Here is a 12,129-nt window from a genome sequence, read left to right on the forward strand (position 1 = left end):
GGAGGTTGTATTGTATTATCATCAACATTCTCATTTTACAATGGAAGAAACAGAGAAGCCAAGCCACCTGCAAAAGGTCACACAGCTAACAAGTGGTGGAGGCAGGATTCAAATCCGGGCAGCCAGGCTCTGCGTGTTGCCTGGCAAGTGGACTCCAGTTAAAGACAGGTTTCCTCAGAAGTCTAGCCGGGCCCCTCACCCTGATCAGAGCACCTGTCCCGCTGGTACATTCCTCCAAGGGCCTAGCCGCCGTTACCCACCTAGAACAAGAGGGGCGCAAAGGCCAAATAGCAGCTAGCAGTCGAGCTGGCAGGGAAGGGCGGAGCAAGAGCCCTGCACAATGTCAATAGAGAGTGTCGCCCCTGCCCAAGGCCCTAGAGACCCACGATCTCCCGCCTCCCTCCTCCCTGTGCCGGCTAAACGCTGAGTCACGGTGATGAAGTTTCTCCGCGCCCTGCACGCCACCTCCCAGCACTCGGCCCGCTGCCCGCGCCAGCACCCGCCGCACAGGCTACAGCCAGGGCTGCGTGAGTACCCAGGCGCCCGCGGGGTGGGCATGGGGGGTGGTGGAGGTGGGGCGCTGGACGTCAGGGGGCAGCACCCCCGGCTTCCCCATCCCGCTTCAGACGCCTAGGGGAGTCTCCCAGGGAGATGACTGGAGACGCTTAATAGTCCTTTGCAATTTGTGGAAAGTGGTAACCGGCTCTTCCTTCTGCAAAGAACTGTGATCTGAGAGTAGCTCGTAAATTCTTCACATGCATAGAATTTATTTATTTGTTTTTTGTTTTAACAGTTTTTATTTTTTTTAATTTTTATTGTTTATGCTAATACAATTGTTCCCGCTTTTCTCCCTTTTCCTACCTCCACCCAACCCCACCCTCTTCCTTTCCTCAGTCAATCCCCATATCGTTGTCCGTGTCCGTGGGTCATGCATAAATGTTCTTTCCTTAATCCCTTCACCATCTTTCATACAATCTGCTACCTCCCGCCTCACCAACCCAGAAGCTGTCCATCTGTTCCATGTATCTAATGTGCATAAAATTCAATTGTAGGAGCCTGGAAGGACCCAGAAATAGTCCGGATGTGGGCAAAATCCTTTTGACTTGCTTGTTTGTAGATGATGACTGGGTACAGCTCTGAGGCTTGAGCTCCTTTCTGTGCCCCACAATCCAGCACCCAATAAATATTGATTGATTGCCTGCTCCCAGGAGGGTACATCTTAGAATGAGCCTTGACTGACAGGGGAGGGCATTGTCAGGTAGAGTGCTTTGAATAACAGCAGCTGACCTTAGAGCGGAAAAACTGAGGAGGGAGAGGCTTAGCAAATGGCCTCAGGTCACACCACCGGTACATGGTGAAGGTGGGATGCAAACCCACGCTGTCTGGCTCCAGGGTTTATGCTTTTTGCTAAAGCTTCTGTTGGTTTGGTTAGGAGTCTTTGAAGGAATGGATTATATTTCTATTGAAGAAGAGCTTTAGGGATTGAGTTTACTATCTGCCAGCACTTGAAGAGGAAAAAGGACTGGTTATATACTTGTTCTGTGCCCAGTCCTGAAGTCCTGTGCTCTTGAGCACTTCATGAGAAAGTGCAAAGATGGCTTGCCAGAAAACTGAACTTCAGGGATAGCTAGGTCTTTGAATTTGATGACCCTCAAAGATTCCTTTCAATGCCATGATCATCAGCATTCTGGACAGAGTCACAGACCTCTTGTTTTTTTTCTCAGTGTTCCCTATGTGACTATGCAGAGCTCTCTCAGCCTCACGGGTAGCACCTGCCTCATGGGCCAGGCTGAGAGATTTCAGTAAGGTAAAGCAGATAAAGTGCCTATGTTGCTAAACCTTGGAGAAGATGGCTGTAGGATTACCTGAGATAACAACTGTAAATAATCAGTGGCTGGGAACCTAGTAAGTCGTCGTCGGCAGCCGTCCGTCTCGAGAGACGATGGTGTAGCTTCTTAAGAGTCTATCTGCACCGCCGAGAATGGCTGTGCAGTCCGACTCGGGAGTGACACGGTATCTGTCTCCTCCTGTGTTGAATCGACATCTTGCGATGACGCTGGAGTGTCCTCTCCAGTGAAGCTGAAGCTACAGAGCCTGGGCAGGGTGATATGGAGGGTCTGCTGTTGCCCATGCAGCAGACCCCCCCTCTCTTCGCAGCTGAAGGGTCCAAGGGAAAACCTAGTAAGTACTCATACACATTCGCCATCATGGCTGTTGTTTAAATCATCTAACCCACTTCTTATACATAATAAGCAATCAATATATTGTAACCATTAGTATTTTGGGCAAGTCTGATTTTAGTATCCTTTGGATGTGACTTAGGACTTAGTGACTTCTCTGTTTTGTTGTCCCTCTTTTTGCCCTTCCACCTCTACAGTTCAGCTTCAGAACAGTCTCCTTTGGAACTTGGACATGGTATCCTTCAAGAAGGTCACCCTCTCAGTGCTCAGCCAGGAGCAGTCAGAAGGGGTTGGAGCGAGAGTCCGCAGAAGCATTGGCAGACCTGAGGTATGTTGGTTTGGTGGCCGTTTTGTGCTTTTTGTGTGGAAGGGTCTGGTGGGATACTGAGAGCAAACTTGGAAACAGAGGGCCCAAGACCATCATGAGCTGCTCCGGGGGAGGGGTTCATATAAGCCAAGTCTAAACTTAGCATTTCGGATCCCCCACAGATTAGCTCCTGCTAAAAGGGGATTTCTGTATCATGGATATAAAGGTCCTGGGCAGAAGGTGCAGCTGAGCTTCATGAAGCATCTCTGCCCCTCTCTGCATACCCACATCCCATCAGCCTCAGCGTGTGTATCACCAAACACGCCTATCATATGCCCCCAAGTTTACATGCCCACAAGTGAAAGCACCAGGGGGTAACTCTGGGTCTCAATTCCAAATTCCTAGGAGAGAGAATCTGATTTACTTGGCTTGGGTCAAGTCTATACCCTTGGCCAGTCAGCCATTGCCAGGGATTTGGGTTCATAGGGAGACTGCTGAGCTCTAACTCTGTGGAACTCTTATGGTGGTGGTGCTGGTGGGGCAAGTAGGGACTGTCGGAGAAGGCAACCATAGGCTATGTAAATGTCTTGCAACATTAGAGAACTCTTTCATTTGAAAATTATGGGAGACATCGGACTTGTGGAAAAGAAAATCTTATATGCACAGAAAGGTATTAAATGATAGTTATAACTCAGGGAATACTGTGCCCAGCACCACACTAGATTCCCCCAAACTACTTTTTTATTGCAGTATAATTGACATATAATATTATATTGGTTTCAGTTGTACAACATAATGACTTGATATTTGTATGTATAGTGAAATGATCACCACAGTAAGTCTAGTTAACATCTGTAACGCATACATAGTTACAAAAATTTTTATTCTTGTGATGACTTTTAAAACCTCTCTTAGCAACTTTCAAATATGCAATACAGTATATTAACTATACTCACCGTACTGTGCATTACATCCTACGACTTATTTATAACTGAAGGTTTGTAACTCTTAACCTTCTTTACCCATTTCACTAACCCCATCCCCCACCTCTGGCAACCAGCAATCTGTTCTCTATCTATCACCTTGTTTTTGTTTTTTGCTTTTTTTAAGTTCTACATATAAATGAGATCATATAGTACTTGTCTTTCTCTGACTTATATTGCTTAACATTATGTACTCAAGGTTCATTCACATTGTCATAAGTGGCAAAATGTTCCTTCTTGTTTAAGGCCTAATAGTATTCCATTGCATCTAATACATACCACACCTGCGTCCATTCGTCTGTGGACAGACACGTACATTGCTTTCATGTCTTGGCTATTGTAAATAATGCTGCAGCAAACATGGGGTACAGATATCTTTTTGAGTTAGGGTTTTCATTTGAGTCAATACTCAGATGTGTGATTGCTGGATTCTGTGATAGTTCCATTTTTAATTTTTTGAGGAACCTCCATACTGTTTTCCACAGTGGCTGCACCAATTTGCATTCTCACCAACAGTGCACGAGGTTCCCTTTTTTCCACATCCTTGCTAACAATTGTTGTCTCTTTTCTTTTTTGTTATAGCCATTCTAGCAGGTATGAGGTGATATCTCGTTGTGGGTTTGATTTGCATTTCCTTGATGAGTAGTGCAATGCAAATAAAGGAAGAAGTATACTAGGAAAATAGATTTATTTTGAAATGTGAGGTTGGTTTGTTCTTCTTATAATCTGCTCTAATATTCTCATACTCTTTTTATCATCAGCTTCCTCTTTAACTATGAATGTCTTTTGAGGTCCATCAACATTGTTTACCAAGACAGATGCAAACAGGATTATTCAAAGGACTAAATGCACAATGGATGTTGGAAGGTCCAGATGGATATAGTATCATATTCTACCAGGCCACATCACCAACAGAACAGTTGTAAAGAATTCAGACACCCATCAGTAAACCCATTATTGTGTTTTGAGGATAGCTAATACTTTAATTACTCCATCTGTCAGGAACACTTCTGCTGAGGGTGTCTACATTTTTTTTTTTGACTAGTGAACCCCTTTGGTGGTCTGGTGAAACCTAGCAATTCCTTCTCAGAATAATGTTTTTTGAATGCATGAAATAAAATACATAGGATTACAAAGGAAAACCTTATATTGACATATGGTTAGCAAAATATTACAAAATAAATTTGTAATTTAATAGTTTTACATTAGACAATAAGACTTGGCAGCAGTTCTAATTACTTAATTTCAAAACTGTGAAGAGCATGAAAAATAGTTCCGTATACCTGCAACAGCTGTAACATGATATGAAATAGCTTTGATTTGTATTGGTGACAAAGTCAGGTACTGGTCATTTACTGTGTTTCTTTGACTACATTCATAATTGAAGGAAGTGTTACATTTCATTCTGGAGATGGATGATGGTGACTGTTGCACACCAGTGTGAATGCACTGAATACCATGGAAATGATACTTAAAATGGTTAAATGGTAAAATTTATGTTGTGTATATTTTACTAAAAAAAAAAAAAAAAAAACTAGAAAAAAATTGCAGTTAGAGGTTAGTGAAAATAAGGTTGTAATTTTTTTCAGCCAAGTTTATAGCCCCTGAATTCTACCTATGTTGCCCAGTTAAGAGTCCCTGGCTACAAACCTATGCTTTAAAGACCCCAATATTCTATACATAATCATATATTTTACATCGTGGTGATTACATAGAATATACAGTTTTGTGTCCTTATGCTTTTTCATTTAACATGGTAGCATAAGCACTTCCTATGCTGTTATAAATTTTTCATAGACATTATTTCAATAACTATTACATATTCCAGTGTATGGGAATACTATAATTCTCTTATTTATGGCCCTACTTTTGGCCATTTAGATTGTTACCATATTTTTTTCACTCTATTTACTACTAACTTCCGTGGAAGTTAGACCCCTAACCGTCCAATCAGCAGAGAAGGAAAACATCTATCTAACTGCAAGGCAGTTACTTTTCAAACTTTTTGCACCAAGGATTTGTCACTGAAAGTACATCTCATAAACTTTGGAGCCCAAGCTATTTTAGCATAGAATTTACAACAGTTTTTAGCATCAGTGGCTCTAAGTGACTTGTTCGCTATGACTGTAAATATGGAGTTACAGGAATTCACAATGCTCTCACTGAGGCTTTTGGTGAAGAATGTTGAAGAAGAGATGGAGTGGGCCTGGCTCACACCTTTTATTACAACTGTATGTGGGCCAGGCCAGCCAAGCTGGAATTTGAGTGATTGTATAGCATGATGTTAATGAATGATTTGTCCATGATCCCAATAGGAGGGAACTCCATTACTCATCTGGGTGTCTCTGTGCCCTACTCCCTCTCCCACCAGACACTCCTTGGTAGAGTGTGATTTTCCTGGGACCACTCATATATATATTTTTTGTTATGAATAATTTCAAACATACCAAAATAGAGAAATATGATAGCATACTAAATCTTCATGTACCCAGTGTCCACAATGATTAACTCATGGGCAATTTTATTTCATCCATATCTCCATCCATTTCTGCCCTAAGAATATTTTGAAGTGAATCATTTTATGTGTAAATATTTCAGTTTGTGTCTCTAAAAGATAAGAACTTTAAAAATATAACTACAATAAAAAATAAAAAAAATATAACTATAATTATCACACTTGAAAATTATGAGTTCTTTAATATCATCAAATAACCTTGGTTCTGATTAATATAAACTGCCATGTACTGGCAGTTTCCTTCTGCCTTCTCATCATTACCCTCAGGCACAGTCTAGAGGCTGAGTAGACTGAGGAGGTAGGCTGAGCTGTTGGAGCTGCCTTTGAAGGGCCTATCCCTTCTGCTGCTGCTATATTGTATTGATGCAAGCTGGCCTTTTGTGATGTATTGGGAGGGTGGGGTCTCACCTGATTCTAGGTTCCTGCCACAGATATTATTGCCCTAGTTAGAACTAGGTCTGATTATGCATAACAGAAAGCATCCTCTAAAACCAATGACTTACATATGTAAAGATTTGTGTTTTTCTTTTGAAAACCAAAAAGTAAATAGTCCAGGGTGTGCCTGGAGACTCCACACTTACCAAAGACCCACACTCATTCAATTTCAGTCCATCATTTTTAGTACCTCTGAAGTGCATCACTTGATGGCCTAAGACAGCTGTGGGGACTATAGCCACCATTTGCCCTTGGATTCCAAACAGGGGAAGGGAGGAAAGAACAAAAGGATACCTCCCAACTGTCTATCCTCCTTTTATAAGGGATTTCTGTAAAAGTTTCACCCAACAACTTCTCTATACTTTTCTTCAGTGAGATTCCATCATATGACCACACCTCGTTGTAAGGGAGACTAGGAACCTAACACAGTACCACTTAAGGTGTTTGTGGAGTATCTTCTATATACACAGAATTATTCTATATTCAATGAAGCATTATAAAAAAATACAGAGTCAGCCCTGTCCCCAGGGAACTGACATTTCTGGTAGGCACTTTCGGCACTGCCTAACTTAAAAATGCAAGACTGCTGGAGCTTTATTATGGGAGTGCCATGGGCTTGAGGGGTGGTGGCCGCAGGTTTTGACTTGTCTTCTCAAGATATCAAAACAAATAGCTTGGAAGCTGATACCTGAATGTGGCAACTAAAGGATATGGAACTGTTTGGAGGAAAGAAAATTCTCATATGGTTCAAAAACTTTGAGAGATCATCAGTTTAATATGTAGAGAGAGAAAGATGTAGATGCGTTGGTGACCAAGTCAAGCGTTTTAGGAATTCAGAGTTCTCATATATATCAGAACTTGTTTACAGATAACATGTTTCTTTAACGATGTTATTAAATACTTGCCAAATGTTTAGGGACTAGTAGGAACTTTGATGAGAGCTAATACCTAGCCTGCAAATAATACTTAGTTCAACAGTCTAATGCAGGTTTCTCTTGCTTGATGGAGGAAGAGTGTTTCTCACACTTGTCCCCCATACCTTGGCCAGTTAGATATTTCATTCCTCTTTTTTCTCATCCATCCCCCTGACGTCTGCAGTCTTTAAGTTGAAGCTTTCCTTTGGCGTTTCTGAAAGAATTCAATAAATATTTTGTTTTCAATTACTTTTTAATATTGGACTGGAGGAAATACTGGACTGACATGGGCTACAAAAGATGGACTTACCCAGCTTTATATGGGTCACAATCCACATTTTAAAGTAAAGAGACTGAGACTTGGTTAGGTAAAAAAACTTGCGGTAGATTATTGACTTTGTGGGTGTGTGTATGTACTATATATGTTATTTATATACACATGTGTGTGCACCTACATGTGTGTTTTCCATAGAGTCAAAATCAGAGACAGAGACAAAGAATGGGTTTTGTACTTTCATTTATAGCAATACAACAGAGTAGATACTCTGAGATGAATGAATGAATGAATGAATAAATAAATGACTTAAAATTAATTAGCTAGCCAAATAAGCCAAGCAGAGAAAACAAATATCATACAATTGCACTTATATGTGGAATCTACAGAACAATATAAATTAACAACAAAACAAAAACAGACTCATAGACACAGAGGATAGACTAATGGATGCCAGAGGGAAGTGGGGTTGGAGGACTGAATGAAAAGGTGAAGGGATTGAGAAGTACAGATAAGTAGTAACAGAATAGTCACAGGGATGTAAAGTACAGCATAGGGAATATAGTCAATAGTTTTGTAATAACTATGTATGGTGTCAGATGGGTACCTGAAATATGAGGGTGAACACTTTTTAAAATATGTGATTGTCAGCCTGCGAGCCAAGTGTCGCTGGTTCAATTCCCAGTCAGGGTACATTACTAGGTTGCACGTCAGGTCCCCAGTTGGGGGCATGAGTGAGAGGCAACCACACAGTGATGTTTCTCTCTCTCTCTTTCTTCTTTCCCCTCTCTCTAAAAAACTAAAATTAAAAAATAAAACAAACAAATTATTTAAAAAAAAAATATGTGATTGTCTGACCATTATGCTGCACAGCTGAAACCAATACAAAATAATGTTGAATGCAAACAGTAATTGAAAAATAAAATTAAAATATTAAGTAGTTGAGCTGATACAAAGTTAGAGGAATTCATAGAGTCCAGAATCAATGAGAAAGAAAGAAGAAATTGAAAATCTGAATGAATAGTTTCATAGCAATTAGGCTAATTGAATCAGATTTTAAAAGTTTATCATGAAGACAATAGGTCCAGATGATTTTACAGACAAATTTTACCAAATATTTCCGTCGGCAGCCATCCGTCTCGAGAGACGATGGTGTAGCTTCTTAAGAGTCTATCTGCACCGCCGAGAATGGCTGTGCAGTCCGACTCGGGAGTGACACGGTATCTGTCTCCTCCTGTGTTGAATCGACATCTTGCGATGACGCTGGAGTGTCCTCTCCAGTGAAGCTGAAGCTACAGAGCCTGGCCAGGGTGATATGGAGGGTCTGCTGTTGCCCATGCAGCAGACCCCCCCTCTCTTCGCAGCTGAGGGATCCAAGGGAAAGACGGAGTCAATACAGCTTGGCTTCAGGTGCACCTTCCCTGATCCTATGCCACTCTCATATGTGTCTTCCCCCAGAATGTTTATCATCACGTTGCAATCATTGACATTCTAGTCTGTTCCCCCATGAGACTATAAATCTGTTTAGGATACAGACTGTATCTAGTTTGTACTTAACTCTTTAGATCTTAGATGATCATGAAATGTCTGTCCACTGCTGGTAGTTCTCATAAATGTTAATTCTAACATAATCAGTGAATTTGTGTGTGTGTGTAAGGAGTTCCCTCCTGAAAGCAGTTTTCATTACAAAAAAGTTGCTCATTGGCTATGTAGTTTTCAATCAGTTTTGCTAGATCTGCTCATGAATGTAGCCTTTAGTTATGTGGCTTAAAAGGCATGCCGAATCTGCTGAATTTTATTTTTGTTTCAGTTAAAAAATCTGGATCCATTTTTGCTGTTTGATGAATTTAAAGGTGGTAGACCGGGCGGATTTCCTGATCACCCACATCGAGGTTTTGAAACAGTAAGTAAAATAATTTGACTGCAACAGTGTGTATTTTAAAACTTGCTTCTCTTCTTAAATTTAATAGTCATTTATAATGGAAAATTTCATTTTAGAAGCAATGAATAATAGGCAAAAATTAAGTTATAAGTTTCTGGCTATTGACTGGCTACTAGAGAATTGTAATATCTATTTTGCATGAAGTATACTCAAATGGAAATATTTACTGTTTTTAATATTCTTTGAATGTTTGCCACTGGAGACATTCCTATTCAAGCAGCTAATAGAGTAAGAATTTACTTCTTAAAATATTTATATAATTAAAATTTATTGGTGATAGAAGAAACTATTTAAGATGTAATTAAAATAATGTTATGTCAAAATTTGCTTCTGTTCAAGAATATTCAGAAAATTTTAGCCACATGTAATATAATATTTTAAACTCAAAAGACAGTCCAAAACACTATGAATATTTAAACTCAGTTCTAAGAAACTTTATGTAATCAGGAGGGTTGAAGTAGAACATAGACTAAAAATTAGGATTTTAAGAATGTATTTATACATACACATTTATAAATTTAACTGTAAAATTTATAGAGATTCTGTTGGACACGTGTTTTCAGTTTTAGATACAGAAATAAAAATGTATAATATAATATTGTGGCACTTTCAAAGATTCTTGTTCCCCACGTATACATATATTCTGGGAAAATACAGGGATAGTTAATTTCTAGTTATAAAGTTTAGCCATCTGCTCACTGAGGAAAACCTGTAATTTTGGAAAACACACCAAGGCTTGTTAAAGATTTAGTGTATTTATCAAGCCAGTTATTAAATGTGTAAATATTTATTGCAAGCTGATGACATGCAGGCATTGATGTTGCATGATCTTTTGTATGTTAGGGTGTGTGTGTTTGTGTATTGGGGAGTGTGGGGAGAAGGCAGAGGGAGGGAGACTAACAAAGAATGAGGCCTGACCCCTGCCTGCCTCCAGTATGGTCTAGTTAAGGAGGTAAAAGACAGATATAGGTAAAGGGTTCACCATTGCATGGTAAAGGTGAAATGAACCAAGAAGCTTCTGGAAATAGCATGAATGATCAAAGTAGTCAGGTCTGCCTTTGTCACGTAGTCATTTGCCTTTCAGTTGTCTTCTCATTCCTTTCACCTACCCTACACTTGTGCTGGATTCTGACCCAGTTCCAGATCTTGTATTACCGCTGTGCTCTTCTGCTACTGGTCTGAAGACATTCCTCACCACGGCAGCCCGCAGCTGCAGTTACCATTTTGCTAATCTTTCAAAATATCCCTTTCTCCATCCTTTTCAAGACAATCCAAGAGGATGCACTTGCTCTTTCATTTGGTCCCCTTAGCATTATGCTTTTACCAGGCTCACGTACATTAGAACATTAGACCTCTGTGGTGTCCTCAATTATATTCTGTCTTGAATTAGAGCGGGGAATTGCCTCAGTTGCCACCTCCCCTGGCCATGCCCAAAAAGACTGGAAATTGCTTTAGCTAAGGTAATCCCACTCATCTCCAGGGTTTCCAGTTGGAGATACTCAGTAACCACTCCCTGAAAATAATTGGATAATAAAAATAGATGGCTTTTGCTGAAGACAATGAATATATAAAAGGAAAGACAAAATACATTGCTTTGCTTTCTGTTATGGAAAGAGGGACTGTTATAAATTGTAAGGTACTCAACTTTAAGCTACTGTGGAGGCCAGCTGTAGAATTTTGGTATTTAACTCTTCTTTTGAGTTAGAATCTTCCTTATAATTATATTCATAATTGTAGTCAATCCTCATTGTTTTGTGGATTCTGTATTCATGAATCATCTATTCGCTAAGTTTATTTGTAATCCCCAAATCAATTTTGGGATTTGATTCCTGGGCATGCACAGACCAGCCCAAAGTACACGTTCCCAGCTGAGGATGAACAAGGTGATGCTCTGCCTCCTGTTTCAGGGCTTATACTCTAAACAAGTATCCTCGCTGAGGCCAGTTTGGGGTCATGTTTTTCACATTTTAGTGCTTTTTGTTGGTGATTTCACTGTTTACAATGGCCTCCAAGTGAAGTGCTGTCTAGTGTCCCCAAGTGCAAAAAGGCTGTGATGTGCCTTGTAGAGAAAATACGTGTGTTAGTTTCTTTCAGGCATGAGTTACAGTGCTGTTGGCTGTAAGTTCAATGTTAATTAATCAAAAATATGTAATAAATAATGTGTCTTTAAACAGAAACAGATATAAAACAAGGTTATGTATTGCTCAGTTGATGCAAATGTGGCCAGAAGCTCACAGGATCACAACCCGTATTTCTCCAGAAGCAGTAGTTCAATGTTTGCTAATTCAGTGATCATGGCACCTTTATAGAACATAGCTTCCACGAGTAACTAGAATCAACTGTATCAGTTTTCCCCAGGAGTGTAGGTAAGCCAAGGAGTCAGCTCTGTCTTAATATGAACTTTAAAAGCCTGCACTTTAAAACCAGGTACACTTATAGGCTTGCATCACCTCCTCCTTTGTTGTGAACGAGGGAGCGTTCCTGAAATGAATTACACATGTTTGTGTCTTTCCACAATGCCAGGTTTATCAGGGGAGACCTCTCCAATAAGCCATTAGTGTCAAACGCCAAGGGAGCTT

The 12,129-nt window shown here is 40.1% G+C and overlaps 1 protein-coding gene across 3 annotated transcripts in view; it reads left to right on the forward strand.

Annotated features, from left to right (window-relative positions):
- The first annotated feature begins 385 nt into the window (after positions 1–385).
- The window catches only part of PIR (pirin), an 89,800-nt gene continuing 78,056 nt past the window's right edge, over positions 386–12,129 (forward strand). The window contains exons 1-3 of one of the 3 annotated variants that reach the window (XM_090263892.1): positions 386–527; positions 2,378–2,508; positions 9,419–9,511. In XM_090263892.1, the coding sequence (XP_090120018.1) occupies positions 437–527; positions 2,378–2,508; positions 9,419–9,511 (315 nt within the window). In that variant the 5' untranslated portion in view covers positions 386–436. The remainder of the gene's footprint in view (positions 528–2,377; positions 2,509–9,418; positions 9,512–12,129) is intronic. The other 2 variants (XM_090263891.1, XM_090263893.1) reach the window with 2 other exon arrangements.

The sequence above is a fragment of the Furipterus horrens genome, unplaced genomic scaffold, assembly GCF_987537825.1.
Source record: "Furipterus horrens unplaced genomic scaffold, mFurHor1.1.pri manual_scaffold_17, whole genome shotgun sequence".
NCBI classification, from domain to species: domain Eukaryota; kingdom Metazoa; phylum Chordata; class Mammalia; order Chiroptera; family Furipteridae; genus Furipterus; species Furipterus horrens.